The sequence below is a fragment of the Ptiloglossa arizonensis genome, chromosome 6 (genome assembly GCF_051014685.1).
Source record: "Ptiloglossa arizonensis isolate GNS036 chromosome 6, iyPtiAriz1_principal, whole genome shotgun sequence".
Taxonomy (NCBI): domain Eukaryota; kingdom Metazoa; phylum Arthropoda; class Insecta; order Hymenoptera; family Colletidae; genus Ptiloglossa; species Ptiloglossa arizonensis.
The window spans coordinates 21,683,793-21,700,543 of record NC_135053.1 but is presented as its reverse complement, the minus strand read 5'-3'; the positions used below and the strand labels follow the sequence as shown (position 1 = coordinate 21,700,543).

The 16,751-nt window shown below is 44.8% G+C and overlaps 1 protein-coding gene across 2 annotated transcripts in view; it reads right to left on the bottom strand.

The window, feature by feature from the left end:
- LOC143148749 (uncharacterized) overlaps positions 1–16,751 on the bottom strand; it is a 78,462-nt gene that overhangs the window by 5,934 nt on the left and 55,777 nt on the right. For both annotated transcript variants that reach the window (XM_076315401.1, XM_076315402.1), the window contains 2 exons: positions 8,822–8,894; positions 6,848–6,940 (listed from right to left, as the gene is read on the bottom strand). In XM_076315401.1, coding sequence (XP_076171516.1) covers positions 6,848–6,940; positions 8,822–8,894 — 166 coding nt within the window. The remainder of the gene's footprint in view (positions 1–6,847; positions 6,941–8,821; positions 8,895–16,751) is intronic.

Below are 16,751 nucleotides of genomic sequence, written 5' to 3'. Positions count from 1 at the left end.
GACGATTCGAAAACTATTAACAAAAATCGAGACGACTTAAAATATGTTAACGAAAGTCGAGACGATTCGAACACTATTAATGAAAGTCGAGACGACTCGTAAAATATTAACAAAAATCGAGACGACTCGAACCTTATTAACGAAAGTCGAGACAATTCGAAAATTATTAACGAAAATCGAGATGACTCGAAATATATTATCAAAAATCGAGACGACTCGTAAAATATTAACAAAAATCGAGACTATTCGAAATATATTAACGAAAGTCGAGACGACTCGAAATATATTAACGAAAATCGAGATGACTCGAAATATATTATCAAAAATCGAGACGACTCGTAAAATATTAACAAAAGTCGAGACGATTTGTAAAATAATAACGAAAGTCGAGACGATTCGAAATATATTAACAAAAATCGAGACGACTTGAAAACTATTAACGAAAGTCGAGACGATTCGAAAATTATTAACAAAAATCGAGACGACTCGAAATATATTAACGAAAGTCAAGACAATTCGTAAAATATTAACAGAAATCGAGACGATTCGAAATATATTAACGAAAGTCGAGACGATTCGAAATATATTAACAAAAATCGAGACACCTCGAAATATATTAATAAAAGTCGAAACGATTCGAAAATTATTAACAAAAGTCGAGACGACTCGAAACGGAGAGCTCAGCACCGACCTCGGATAGTATTCTTTTCACGGTATCGGGCATCGATTGTACCCGATCGTCGTTGAAACGTTACACTCGTACTCGACGAAGCGTTCGAGGACAAGGGAACGAAGGCGACGAAGAAAGTTAATCTGGTTAAAAAATAGCTGGTGTTATCTCAGTCGATTGCAATTACGCGAACGACCGCGAAACGTAAGTCTTCCGCGAGTCTTCGTACTCGAGAAGAACACACTCGTCGCGTTCTCGGTCGGTTGAGAGATCGGTTGGAGTCGATTTCAGCGTGACGAAGAGTACGCGCGTGCGCGTGTGTCTTGTTCGACGATTTCGAAAACGTCTCTCTTCTTCCGGTTGGCGCGACACGCACGCGCGCGCGCGAAAAAAAAAAAAGAAACAGGCGCGAATCTGGGAAATTGGTCGGTGCCGAATATGCGTTTCTCATGCTCACGTACACATGCTTTATTATCGTGTAACAGTGACAACAAAGAAAACACCGACGATTGTCGTTAGCCGGCGATGCGAAACAGCCTCGATTTTCCTCTTTCTGTTATTATCGTTTTTCCTTTTTTTTTTTAGTCACTCCACTGTCGGAAGTAGCGATGGGAACGATGCCGCTCGATCGAGAGCGATTCTTATAACGTATGTAGGTATAGATAAGAGAATGTTCCGTGTAAATTTAAACAAATCTTTTTAACAAATTACCACCAGGAATTGTCTCGAGAGAATATACACGAACGAAAGAAACGGGAAAGAAATAGCGCGCGTGTGGTAGAAATAAAGATAATTTTCCTTCACTTTATCCGGGTATCGACAAGATTCTCCTAATCAAACACGTCTAATCTATTAGGTTGTTCGGAAAGTCATTTCGTTTTTTTTGCTGGAAATAAAACACAATTTTTGTAGAGTGTATAAACATTTTATTATATTATATATTCTCCATTTTGGAGAACGAAATTACTCTCCGAACGATCCAATGTATTACAAAGAAAACACGAAAATATTTACACTCGATCAATATTTTCTCGTTTACTCTCGACGAGTATTTTCTCGTTTATTTTTCTCGTTTATTTATCTCGTTTATTTTTCTCGTACCTACGTATTCACCTCGAGAACTGGTTCGAGAGATTAACGAACAAACAATCGAACCGAATCGTGGAAATTCCGGCGAGACAACTCCGTTAAAATTCTCACAAACGCACCGTTACCGCGCGAGTCGTCGATCGTCGAGTCGGAGCAGCATCGATTGGCCGCTCAAGGTCACCGAGCCGCTACCCCCACCACGGTCCCTCGACCGTGTCTCTCGCCCCTCCCTGTACCACGAGCACTAGTTGCTCGTCTCTCTCGCGCGTAAAGTAGTCGAGTCGACGCAAAAATAGTATCTACGCGTTCGGCCCGATTCGCGCTTGGTTCTCGACCGGTCGAACGATTCGACGCGACCAAGCTCGCTCCTCGATCGACGATCGAACACTTATTTACTCGCGGAGCGGGTAAAAATCGTTATCGATGACTCTACTCGGTATCGATATCTTTCGATTTGAATCCACGTCGAGTCGATCGAATACAGTATCGGTCCCATCGCTGGCGAATCGCATCGCCGGCCGGAAAGTTGGTTAAATCACATTTTCTACGGTGCTGGGTACTAAGTGTCTCTAGGTACTACTGCCACTTCGAGTTCGTTGAAGTTTTCGTCGCAGATACTTCGCACGAGGGTACACGCGTGCGTCGCGTGCGTCGCGTTCCGCGCACCGCAATCTCCGCGCGCTTCCGTTACAGGTAATCGTATCCTCGGCAACGTTCGATCGCTGGAGCGTTGAAGAGCGCGTTGGTACACGCACGTACACGTCTACGACGAACGACGACAAATTGTTGCGCGCGATCGCAAAAAGCTGCGCTCTCTCTTTCTCTCTCTCTCTCTCTTTCTCTCTTTGCGCGGTCACAGAGACGAGGACGCGCGACAAGCGGAGAAATTCGCAAACGTGACACCACGACAGACAGACAGTCCGTTAATGACACGACCAAGCGGCGATCACACGTAGAAAGACGTACACAATTCCATTGGAAACATCGGGAATGAACGGGTCCACGAATGAACGAACGACTCGACGACTCGACCGGGATCGAACGCGGAGATTGGGACGAGGAGACGAAAAATAGAAAAAAAAAAAAATAAATAAATAGAAGAAGTATAATTCGGTATAATTGAAAAACTTGCTCCGTGGGGAGCAGCGGTTGGTCGCGAGGTTAGCGCCGTATGATGGAGGATGTCGCGTGGACCCGCGGATTCTCCGCAGAATACTCACGTCAGCGTCGAGAAAAGTGACAGTCGTACGTTACTTTAAGGTGCGGCTACTTTAATCTTGCGACACAAGCGCTTTACTACTTTAGCAGAGGTGCGCTTCTGAACTTGCCTGTGCGTAGCGGCGGCAGTAATCCCTACAACAGAAGAATACTTCCAGAGCCCCGAATACTCACCGAGGACAGAGGACAGAGTGGAGGAGGTGAGAGAGCCCCGTGACCATTTCCGGTGTCTATTTCCGTCGCGGGCGACGTTTCACGTGAACCTGTACTCACACCTTACGCGTCTAACAGGGAAGGACCGCGTCGTGCAAGCGTCGAGAGGTGCAAGCGTCGAGAGGTGCATGCGTCGAGAGGTGCATCCCGCCGGTGCATCGCGCGCGATGCAACCGCTAGCCTCGATCACCGTACGGGATCGAACGAGGGCCAGGTCGCCACGATCGAGAGTAATTGAAATTTTTCACACTCGATCCCATTCCCCAGCGTCCTCGAAATTTCGAAATTACAAATTTCTCTTTCGAATGTTCCTCCGTCGAGTTTCGAGAAACAAAGATTCTCTGTTAGGTTTCAAGTGTAACTTGGATCTCGATTCCGAGGAGCTCGAAGAGGATCGAAGTGTTCGTACAGTACCGGACAAACGTGTTACGATATTGCGATATTTGGAATATACTTGGCTAGAATCGGTGAAATTACTCGCGGAGAACGATAAAGTAATTTGTAGTAATTGGAGAAGTAAGAGTAATTGTAGAATCTCGGTAGTGATTTGTAACGAAAGAACACTCTTTGTTCGAAGACGTTTCTCCGGTGCGGTGTAAGAATGTGCATAATGATTACCGCTCCAAAAGATTTCCAAGAGTGCGAGAAATGAACGTGCATGGAAGGCTACCTCGTGAAGGGAAAAGAGACTCGAGATTCGTCGAGAACGAAACTAAACGGGGCAAGAACGACCGTTTCAACGAGACGCGTTTCGCGAATTCGTGGATCGATGGACGATCGATCGCGGAACATGGATTGTTCGTCGATCGACCGTGATGTTCGCGAATTTGATCGTAGATGAAAAATAAAAGAAAAGAAAGAAAAGAGAAACTTATCGGTGCTCGTTGAACGAGTTACAGCTTCGCGTGGATCGGTTGTAAACGGCGCAGTGCCCCGCGAGAAAAGTATGGAAACTAGGAAGCAAACAGTGACGGGGACACGGCAAGCGAGTTCTTCGGGACGAACAGCCGGAACATGCTCGCGATCAAAAGAAAGCCGATATAGCGGAAAATAAGCCAAGAAGACCGAGAGAGGCCGTACCAGAACCCAAGCGTACGAAAGCGGTGCAAACTGCGGTGTACCTGGGATCGTAACTTATATAATTGGTTTATCGTGGCGATTCAGCATCGACTTTATCCGAGTGGCTCGGATTGCGATCGAATTTATCGCGTCGACTCGTCGTGCTCGTGTATACCGTTTCTCCCACGATATCGGATCAAAACTGTACGAAAGGGCGTCTTCCCTTTCCTTTACGTGTACGAGAGCTTGAAGAAATAATTATAAACGAACCAACGTTATCGACCAACGAGTTTTTTCACGACCGTTTGCGATCAACCGTGCCCGGTCATCTTGCTTCTCGTTCTCGAGTGGTTTCCCGGCCTAATTTTTCACGTGCCCGCGGACATCGCGCGAAACAGCTTCGCGTTCTGCTTCCACGATCGTCGACCACGCGTGTACGCACGACGGAAGAAACGCAGCGGGTTGCGCGAAAGCTCAAGAGTTTCTGCAATTTCGATGGAAGGTACCTGGACTCGGTGACCATGGATGTTTCGATCGGCCATTTTTTACGCGAGGTCGATCAGTCGGGGAAAGTCGACTTTCCACCCTTTTTCACGAACATTTTCTCGAGAGACATCTTAGAAGTTTTTATTTTCGCAAGAGATATTCTACGAATTTTTAGTTTCTTAAGGGATATTCTGATTCTTCATTTGCTCGAAGGATATTCTACGATTTTCCACCATCTTAAGGGATATCTGACAAATTTTCATTTTCTCAAAAGGTATCCTATGGAATTTTCACTTTTCTAAGAGTCATCCTACGATTTTCCACCTTCTCAGGGACATCTCACGAATTTTTTCTTCCTTAAGATGTATTCTACAGAATTTTCACTTTGTCGAGAGACATCCCTCGATTTTCCACCTTCTTAAGAAACATTCTACGATTTTCCACCTTCTTAAGAAACATCCTACGTTTTTCCACCTTCTCGAGGGACATCTCATGAATTTTCACTTCTTCAAGAAGCATTCTATGGAATTTTCATCTCGTTAAAAGACATCCTACGATTTTCCACCTTCTCAAGAAACATTCTACGATTTTCCATCTTCTTAAGAAACATCCTACGATTTTCCACCTTCTCAGGGGACATCTCACGAATTTTCTCTCCCTTAAGAAGTATTCCACGGAATGTTCACTTTGTCGAGAGACATCCCACGATTTTCCACCTTCTCAAGAAACATTCTACGATTTTCCACCTTCTCAGGGGACATCTCACGAATTTTCTCTCCCTTAAGAAGTATTCCACGGAATGTTCACTTTGTCGAGAGACATCCCACGATTTTCCACCTTCTCGAGGGACATCTCATGAATTTTCACTTCCTTAAGATGTATTCTACAGAATTTTCACTTTGTCGAGAGACATCCCTCGATTTTCCACCTTCTTAAGAAACATTCTACGATTTTCCACCTTCTTAAGAAACATCCTACGTTTTTCCACCTTCTCGAGGGACATCTCATGAATTTTCACTTCTTCAAGAAGCATTCTATGGAATTTTCATCTCGTTAAAAGACATCCTACGATTTTCCACCTTCTCAAGAAACATTCTACGATTTTCCATCTTCTTAAGAAACATCCTACGATTTTCCACCTTCTCAGGGGACATCTCACGAATTTTCTCTCCCTTAAGAAGTATTCCACGGAATGTTCACTTTGTCGAGAGACATCCCACGATTTTCCACCTTCTCAAGAAACATTCTACGATTTTCCACCTTCTTAAGAAACATCCTCCGATTTTCCACTTTCTCAAGAGACATCTCACCAATGTTCACATCCTTAAGAACTATCCTACGAAATCTTCACTTTATTAAAAAGACATACTACGATTTTCCACCTTCCAAAGAAACATTCTACGATTTCCCACCTTCTCAAGCGACGCCACCCGAGTTTCCCCTACTTCGAGGGACATCGATATACGATACCTCGTCTCCCTGCGTTTCTTCCACCGTGATTACAATTACCGATCAGAAGTGTACGACCAGGTCTCGCAACAGTGACAGAGTAGCGAGTCTCGCGAAGATTCGGCGCGGCCGACGTGAAAGTCGATCCACGAAATTCGACAACGCTCGAATCCTCGTCGCTAGGTAGAACCCGCGCGTGAAATCGCGCTTTCCCCTCGCTATGAAAATGTTCACCTCTTAATGTTACGTAACGTTTAATTGCGAGCGTTCGGCGACAATGGTGTTGTTAGAGCGTTTAAATGCACGTTCCTCGCACGGCGGGCGTATATTTCTCAGGCTCGCGATTATTAATGCGAAATTAATAGACCGCGAGATCGCCACGGGCGATAGAACGGGGAGACAATGATTCTCCCGGTGACTTCCACGGCACGTAGTTAGAAATACAGCGACAACGAGTGATCTGCTTCGCGAGGTTTTGCGTAAATAGTTACACACGAGGCGTCCCTTGCGTAAATTATTGCGAGACTTCGGAACACGTCTTATTTACAATCCGTCTGTTGATGGATCGCGATCGTACGACACGATCGAGACGATCGTGTCGCGGATTCGTCGGACATTACGAGCACGATAGACGTATTGTTCTCGAGACGACCAGGTACTTACTGCGGAAGGTGTCCTGACTGACGGCGGCCTCCTGAGAGACCAAGTACTGCCTCGCCTTTTTTCCACTGTAGTCGCGTATCTCCTGATTCGCTCCTGGAAACGGAATAGGTCGTAAACGGGTATATAGCGCGTGAAAAATCGCGAACAAAGAGAATTTACAGAGTTTACTTTCAGCGAAAAAGGAAGTCAAAGTTAACCCTTTGCGCTGGAGAAGCAACCACGAAAGGAAGTATCTTATTTTTGGAATTTGACAAGAAATAGTGTCTAGAGTACGTAATTGTTCAGAATGGAGCGCAAAGGGTTAACTTGGAGGAAGATGAATCTTGTAAGAGCAAAGTAGGTGGGACTCGACTATTGGGAAGTGAAGACTACCTTTTTAATCTCAATCCTTGGATTGGGTTTCTAGAATGCTGTTCGACCTGCGATTCGACCTTATTTGAACTGCGTGAAAAATCGTGAACAAAGAGAATTTACAGAGTTTACTCTCAGCGAAAATGGATGATTTCAAAGTTAACCCTTTGCGCTGGAGAAGCAACGATCAAAAGAAATATCTTATTTTTGGAATTTTGCAAGAAATAGTGTCTAGAGTACGTAATTATTCAGAATCGAGCGCAAAGGGTTAACGAGCTGGAAAATGGATCTTGTGAAAGCAAAGTAGGTAGAAGGACTCGACTATTGGGAAATGAAGACTACCGTTTTGATCTCAATCGTTGGATTGGGTCTCAAGAACGCTATTCGAACAACATTGGCCGGTGAAGCTGTCTAGCGAATTTGTGTCTTACTTACTCGAAGTTACGTTGGGTTCTTGGCGATCTGGGAAAGATATATACGCTAAATCTGTAAAGTCGTGGGTCAACGTTTCGAGATATTTGTGGGAATAGCCGGACAAGATTTTTCGGTTCTTTATTCTATTTTATGGTATAATTACCGTAGAACGAACGACGTTCCGTTATTTTAATACGCGTCTAGGAACACGGAGTGTGTGAGAGCATTGCGAAATACCGACGTTTAAATGACACTCGTGGAGGCCGGCGTTCGAGGAACATTACTCGAGATACGATCGAAAAATTAATTCAAACGATGCCCGGAATCGTTCGAGCGGCAATAAAGTCCAAAGTGGGATATTGCGACGAAAAGCTGGCCAAGGGAACACGAAGAGTAAAATTATTTTACAGCCTCGACTCGCGCGCTGGACCGTTTATAACGCCGGAATAAACTAAGATACTTTGAACGTCGAAAGAAATCATTCTCTACCGATATTCTACGACGATCGCGCGCATATCATTAAACGCAACTAATTAAACGTTTTTACTGCTTTTCACTCGAATTTTTCACCGACGGTGTACGTATTAATAAAGTGAAGAAAGAACGTCGAGTTATACGCGAACTCGAGGGTAGAGTGACTTCCGTTGCTCGAGTTCCGTTCTCCATTCGGTTAACCCTTTGCACTCGAGGTTTCTTTTGCTATCAGAAATCGACGCCTTGAGAAAATTTTTTAAGTTGTACAATTCATCTAGAATGGAACATTCTTATATACTTCGTATATGTACGTTTACACTCTGGAAGAACGTGATACTCAAATTTAAATTTGAATTCTAAACCACGAAATTTTCACGTATAATTAATCTGGAATGGAACTTTTTTATATACTTAACATTTACACTATAGAAGAACGAGATATTTGAATTCCAATTTGAATTCTAAACCACGAAATTTTTCTATAAAATTAATCTGGAATGGAACATTTTTATATACTTGGTATTTACACTCTAGAAGAACGGGATATTTCGTTAATTAGAATTCAAATTCTAATTTGAATTCCAAACCTTGAAGTTTTCCCGGATCGAAAACAGTACACTGAATTTAGGATCTCTCGAGCCCAAAGGGTTAAAAGTATCTAAAATAACGAACGAGTATCGAAACATCGGTTCGTCGCGCCGAGTAATTCGCGAACACGAAGTTCTCGGAACTTACCGTATACCTGGACCAGAAGATTGAAGATATTCTCGTGGTCGAATTGCATCGCGATGTGCAGCGGCGTGTATCCCTGGAAAAATGAATCGCGGATCAACGTTCGAACGGAGTTTCCGATCGTTTCGTGCGACAAGAGCCACGCAACAGTGAAATCGCACTCGATCTCGTTCGTAGGAAAAATTCGCGAATACACGCAACGCGATTACGGGGGAAGGTGTGGGGGTGGGGGCGTGGGGGGAGGGAGAAAACGAGTCTGTTCGTCGGCGTCTTATCGCGTCATTTCGCGCGGTTGACAGGACGAGAGAGTGGACGGAACGTCGGAAAGGTCTACGAAAAGGTAGGCGAAGAAAAAAAGAAAAGAAAAGAAAAGAAGAGGAAAAGGAGGAAAAGCGAAGGGAACGCGGAGACAATGAGGAATTAATGGCGTCGTATTATGAATATCACTTGGAGCGTGCGAATTCGCGTTTCCGCGACAACAATATTATCTCTGTGTACGGGCCGGTGGTGTGCGTGCACGAAACGAGATTGAAACGCGATGCCGCGAAAACGAACGAACGAACGTTGCGTGCGACGATAGATCGGCTCGCGCGTATGAACTTTCCGACTTTCATCCGGCTCTTGCGCGCGAAATCTCGTCGCTCGCGAATTCAAAGAAATTCACCGTTATCTCGGAACGACGCGCCCCGGCGGACCGTTTTTCCCGCGTGGTTTCTTCTTTTTTTTTTTTTTTTAATAAGGAATGTGGACGAGCGTGGACGATCGAGAGGAGATGACGTTTCGGGGGACAAGGTGGACGTTTTGTTTCTCGAGAGGAGATGGCGTTTTGGAGGACAAGGTAGGCGTTTTGTTTCTCGAGAGGAGATGAATTTTTGGGGGACAAGGTAGAGGTTTTGTTTTTCGAGAGGAGATGGCGTTTTGGGGGACAAGGTGGACGTTTTGTTTTTCGAGAGGAGATGAAGTTTTGGGGGACAAGGTGGACGTTTTGTTTTTCGAGAGGAGATGAAGTTTTGGGGGACAAGGTAGAGGTTTTGTTTTCCGAGAGGAGATGGCGTTTTGGGGGACAAGGTGGACGTTTTGTTTTTCGAGAGGAGATGAAGTTTTGGGGGACAAGGTGGACGTTTTGTTTTTCGAGAGGAGATGAAGTTTTGGGGGACAAGGTGGACGTTTTGTTTCTCGAGAGGAGATGACGTTTTGGGGGACAAGGTGAACGTTTTGTTTTTCGAGAAGATCGCGTTGCCTTTTGTTCTATTTACTGTGTAAATATTGTTGGAGCGAGTGATTTTACACATTTGTAATATTATGGAAGAGGATGTAATAGATTGGTGAAGAAGTTTTATTGTTTGATAAGAAATGGGGCTATTAGGTCGTTTTATTTTTCTAAAGATGGTAATACTGTTTGATGAAGGTGTGTGAGGTTTCGTGTAGATCTGTCGACTCATTCGTGTATTTACAGTTGTTCAAAGTTCAAGTGTCGTTATATGTTATCTGTTATACGTTATACGTTATATGTTACACGTTATATGTTGTGTTATACGTTATACGTTATACGTTATACGTAGCATTACTCGACCTACTTTTCCCCCTTCTTCAGCTCCTACCATTTTAGAAACATTCTACACAATGTCGTCCATATTATTTTCAAAAATTTCAGGAAAATCACCAATTCTACAAATGATCGATTCAGATTAATTCGGATACTTTCATTCAAGAAAACCTCATTCTACTCGACCTACATTTTCACCCTTCTTCATCTCCTACAATCATTTTAAAAACATTCTACACAATGTCGTCCATATTATTTTCAAAAATTTCGGTCAAATCGTCAAATTATCTAGTCTACCAATCCTACCAATATACAAATTACCGACTCGGATTCGTTCGAATACCTTCGTATCCAAAGTACTGTCATTAAGCTCGACCTACATTTCCACCCTTCCTCATCCCCTACCGTTTCAAAAACACCCTGCAAACCGTTCGTACGGTGTTCGAAAATTTCGGGAAAATCGCGCCGGACTCGCCATCGAGCACACGTTCGCGTACACCGTGGACTAAATTATTCGAAAGATCGTAATCTTAAGTGCCGGGCCGCTGAATTATTAATTTATAGGCGTCATTGGGCGCGCCCGCGGGTATCTCGATACCGTCGCGCATTAGTCGAGGCGATCGACTGGACGCCGGTATTGTTAATATCTCGGTAAAAGCGAGGAACAGTTCTGGTGGCAGCTGTTCAGCCATCGACGAAGGAAAAGCGACTGCCCTTCTTTCACCTGGCGCTCTTCGCGCGGTACTAATTGCACGATAACTCGAGATAATAACGTTCGTCCGATATTTTCACCGGCGCGACACGATTTTGCGTAGCATCGATACCGTGACGTTTACTCGCGTTTCGTTCCTTTCGTTTCGTTCCTTTCGTTTCGTTCATTTCGTTTCGTTCCTTTCGTCTCGTTCCTTTCGTTTCGTTTCTTTCGTTTCGTTCCTTTCGTTTCGTTCCTTTCGTTTCGTTCATTTCGTTTCGTTCCTTTCGTTTCATTCCTTTCATTTCGTTCCTTTCGTTTCGTTCCTTTCGTTTCTTTCGTTTCATTCCTTTCGTTTCATTTCTTCCGTTTCGTTCCTTTCGTTTCGTTCCTTTCGTTTCGTTCCTTTCGTTTCGTTCATTTCGTTTCGTTCCTTTCGTTTCGTTCCTTTCGTTTCGTTCCTTTCGTTTCGTTCCTTTCGTTTCGTTCCTTCCGTTTCGTTCCTTTCGTTTGGTTCCTTTCGTTTTGTTTCTTTCGTTTCGTTCTTTTCGTTTCGTTCCTTTTGTTTCATTCCTTCCGTTTCGTTTCTTTCGTTTCGTTCCTTTCCGTTTCGTTTCTTTCGTTTCGTTCCTTTCCTTTCATTCCTTTCGTTTCGTTTCTTTACCATGTTCACCCACTTTCGTATCGCGAGGAGCGGTCGTTTCGTCGCGGTGAGCAAAGACGTTCGTTCCGTATCGTTTGCATTGTAATTGCGTGTCGCGGGTACACGGTGACACGACGATCATCCCCCGTGTAACCGCGTTACCGAACGAAGAACGTGTTATTAGAGCACGATGAGGGATTACATTGTCGCAGGACAGCCGAGTACCGTGTAATCCTTCTTTACGACAGATACGCCAGCTTGTGTCGCTTTTGTTCGTGTCTTTCGCTCCTTGGCGCAATTAATGGCCGATAATCGCGGTCTCGGTTAACCCTTCGTGGCATCGCGCGACTTCGAGGCCGCGCGTAACCGTGTGTCGATCTTTCGAGCTCGATTCAACCACCGTGTTTTCGACGACGCTCGAGGGCCGAGTTTATTATTAATCCGTCGTTAATCGTCGCGCGCGCCCGCTTTCCAATTCGAAGGTTGACCTCGGTACGAACTTCACCTTCGATTTAATCAAACACGAGCGGATTTTGTTGTTCTTCCGGTCGTACGTTACAAAACGTGTGGTAAAACTTTCGGGTGTAATTGTACCTCGATAGTGATAATTCCATTGTTTTGGGAACTAGGAGTGAATTGTACATCGAGGGGGGGAAAGTTTTTCAAATTGAAACGGGTGTAATTGTTTCTCGGGTGTAATTGTTTTTCGATAGTAATAATTCTATTGTATTGGAAACTAAGATAGAATTGTACATCGAACGGGGGAAAGTTTTTCAAATTGGAACGCTGTTTCCATCGACTTTATCTTTGTACATTTAAGTTTAGTATAGGTCTGGTTTTTGTTAGATTTACGTATTAATTGCTATATTGAAATTGTTCTCACATTTTCCCCCTTGACACTACAAACAACCTTCCAATAGAAAAACTATAGGTTGTTCGGGAAGTAATTTCGTTCTCCAAAATGGAGAATATATAATTTAATACAATGTTTATACACTCTAAAAAAATTGTGTTTCATTTTCACCAAAAAAAAAAAAGAAACGAAATGATTTTCCCAACAACCTAATAATTCCAATAATTTTTTACAGATACTTTCTCAAGTGATTCAATTTAGAGAACTTTCCTCTATCTTGTGGATCGACAAACGTTCTATGGGGTTCCGTCAAAGCTCTATGGGTAATTTAACAATATAGACGAGAATCTGGGCTCAATGGACGCTACTTTGTAATCTTTTGCGTCCGATCGGAGACACGCGGCTGAAAAATCGGGAAACGAAGACAGGATCGACAAGATCGAACGGTTTCTCCGAAGATCGAAGGAAAGATCGATCACGGTGGTCGTGGCGGCGACAAAATTGCGCGACCTTGAAATATCGTATGCAAAGTGCAAATTCGCGACGGTCGCCCGGGTGAACCGGTACCCGAAAGCGAGCACGTACAGGCCCCGATGGCGATGTCCGCCTCGATAAGTGCGACAAATTGCGCGTAATCGTGTGCGTGCACCGACCATTATACGGAGGTGAAAACCTGGATCGGTCGAACGTTTAACGCGGAGTCTGCTCGTCGAGAGTTCGAAACGCGCGACTTTTCGAGCCGATTTCTAAATACCGGACCGCTTGAACGACGAAACGATAAAACTCGCCCATCGAACAATTATCGAGACCGTTCCGGTTACAATTTGTGCCTCGTATGGCAGAACTGCGAACGAGAATTTCACAACGAGTTGTACAGTGCTGGAGATAGCGTAATTAACTATGGTAGGGTTGCACGAACGGTTTGAATAATTAACCGAATCGACGGTGGGTACCGTTCTCCCTAGAGATCGAGGGCTCTGGGGTGTTTAAAAATTATAGGGCCCGTTACTTCCACTTTGATACAATTACAAAGTTTCTAAACGTCGCTAATGTATTGTATACTTGAAGAACTTGTTTGTTTTTAAGAAGACTACTAAGGACTAGTTTAGTAATGAAACTTGCTATAAAAATGATCTACGTAAGAAGTAAGAGTACGTTAAGAAGTATACAGGTACGATTATATTAGGTCGTTTTTAATAAAATGTCGAAGTAATCGGCGATTATTTAAGTACTCTAAGGGCACTGGGTGTGTTAGAAGGTAGAGGAGGCTCGATGGTTATCGAAGTTTAAAACGTATCGTGTGATAAAAAATATCACCGCGTCCCCGGTCGCTGGTAACGTACGAGCGAAAGTTTCGGTCGGTCGAACGCGGCGAAGAAGTTTCGGAACGCGAGTTTCGGCACGGGGCGGTGAAAAAAGTCGAGAAAAATTGAATCGCGGCACCGTAAACAGGCTCTCTATATATCTCGCGCTCTCAATATCGCATTCCGCAATAAACGCGGTGACAAATGGGTCCGAAACCGCGATCATAGGCGGACGCGTCCGCCGTTGTTATCGAGGCGAGTGAGCGCGCACCCCACTGCGGGCTTGGAAAAGGGGTCGGCGTGGATGAAAGCCCTGTGTCGCTGAGAGAGAGAGAGAGAGAGACACGTACGCGTACGAATCGAGACAGAGGGAGAGTTATTCAGCGAGCATCGACTCTAATTTATTTCACTTTAAAGTCCCCGCCGCGTATAGGTGGGCGAAAGTCAGGCGGTCGCATACAGAGGAATAGGAAACGGCGCGTATGGGGTGCTGACACCGAAGTCACCCTTTTTCGACTCCAATAGCGCGCGACACGTGTGTCCTCGCGACAAGTGGCGCGACACCCTCTCCGCCTTCACGCATGCTCGCTCTTTCTCACCGCCGAGGCCTTTTCTTCCATTTCGTCCGCCGCGTTACGCGGGTGCGCGACCGGCTCCCCCCACCCTGCTCCCTTCACCCCTCTCTCTCTCCCTATCCGCCCCCCACTCCCACTCCCCAGTCAGCACGGTTCCGCTCTCTCTTTATACTCTCGACGCGATATATTTTAAAGTAGCATTGTCCCGACACGCCGAGTCACCGCGCGCCTCGAGACAATATCGCCGCCGCTGCCGCGCGCGCACCCCCTTCGCGCACCCTACTCCTTCGCGACCCATCCCTTCGGCTCTTTCCGGGATCCACTACGGGCGTCGTGTCTCCTCGCCGTTCACGGTCCCGATCTCTCCCGTTCGCGAGACCGTTTCCCTTCTTTCTCGCGCGACAGCCTTCGGGAACGGGACAGCTGCCGGCCACCAATATCACGCACGCGTATATCACCGTTGAGGATTTTCAATTTTAATATTTTCCTACATCGGGCCCCGCCGTTACGAGCAGCTAAATCATAACGGTTTCTACACCCAACGCCTCCCCCCCCAACCCCCTTCTCGACCGCCTCGACGATTCCGACATTTTGTATTTCGACACCCTCGGATATTGGTTCCTATAACGTGGAACCCTACTACGATCTCGTTTCGTTGGGTGTTACGGCGGGGATCTCGGGCGTCTCTCAGGTGCGTACGAGTTTTGAATTACTCGGGGAACGGGGTTTCGACTCGATCGACCGCCATCTTGGAACTGTTCCAAGTTCTGGGTACGATTTGTACGAGTTCGGAAGAGAAACGATTAAACAAGGATTTTTGGTAGTTTACTTCGGACGAGAGTAAGAGTTACGGTTGCAATCGGAATATTTTTCGGAAGACGAGAACTTTTGTATAGATACGAAGTATTACTCGAAATTCGGATGATCATTGGACCATTATTGCTTCGAGAAGTTTGTTTTAGTATTTTCATTTATTAACCTCAGCGTCTGGCGTAGTTCCTGTAATCTACCGAATGCAGTTTCATGTTCTTGGTTCTTTTGTTGTACAATGAAGTTGAAAAGAAGATTTTCGTACATTCTAAATTTCATTTTCATAACCTGCCTTCAATATACCATTAGACACTTCTATTAGAGTATTATTAGACACTTCGAAGTGACTTTTCAAGTACCAAACAGTATCGCAAAGATTACTTCTCGAGCATTTTCCCAAAACTGATAAAAAGATTCTCCGATTAAAAATTAGTTAAATAGCAATAATTGATAATAAATTATATCACTGAAAATGTGCAAAAAAGTTTCTCTTCGATAAAGAACAAAGATCGGCACAATTTTGTCAACTATGTATTCTATTATGTCTTCTTTATACTTGCATCGTTGGAAAAGAATTGGACTTGAGTCAAAATTAATTACTTTAGACCGCCACAATTTTGTCAACGAAATTATGTATTCTGTTATGTATTCTTTATACTTGTATCGTTGGAAAAGAATTGGACTTAAGTCAAAATTAATTACTTTAGAAGTTTCATCACTGTGCATGCTCTAAATGCAACTCATCGCTTTATTTTCCTCCATATTCACGCAACATGGACACTTGTATCTTTGAAAAAGAATTGAGTCAAAATTACTTCAGAATTTTTATCGTTTCGATTCCCCCGCGTACAAGACACACTATACAGAGCTCTAAATACGACTCATCGCTTCATCTTCCCCCATTCTCCAAACACACTTATACTAGCATCCTTGACAAAAAATGGACTCAAATCAAGATTACTTTCGAATTTTCACTATATCTGTTTCCTCCACATACACGAAACATTATCCAATGCTCCAAATACAACTGGTCTTTTTATTTTCCCCGTGTTAGCGCGACGCTCGATTGAAATTCCATCGAGGACCAGTTCGAAACGGGTCACCCGTTGTACGGGTGGACAGATTCCGGCGTTGTCTCGGGGGTCCACCGGCGGGATCGCCATTGTCGTTGGCTGTCGTACGCCCGGCAAGGATGCAGGCGCCACACGGGCGGCTTACGGTCCCCGTGGGGAACGGGCACCGTTTTTTGCGGGGATTAAATGCGAGCCGATGCCGCGATAAGCCGTAGAAAACTACGGTGGAAGCGGTACCGGTGACAGATTACGCTCGTGACTGCGATCCACCGTCTGCGACGTTACACCGCGGTTGTCTGCGCCTGTTCTAACGCCGCCGTGACCGTGCGCCCGGGAATCGTTCCGCCATGAACCCTACGCGAGAAGAAACGCCGCGACGAATTTCTACGTGATGTGTCTATCGCACGGTAAACGAGCCACACCTGCGAAACGAACACG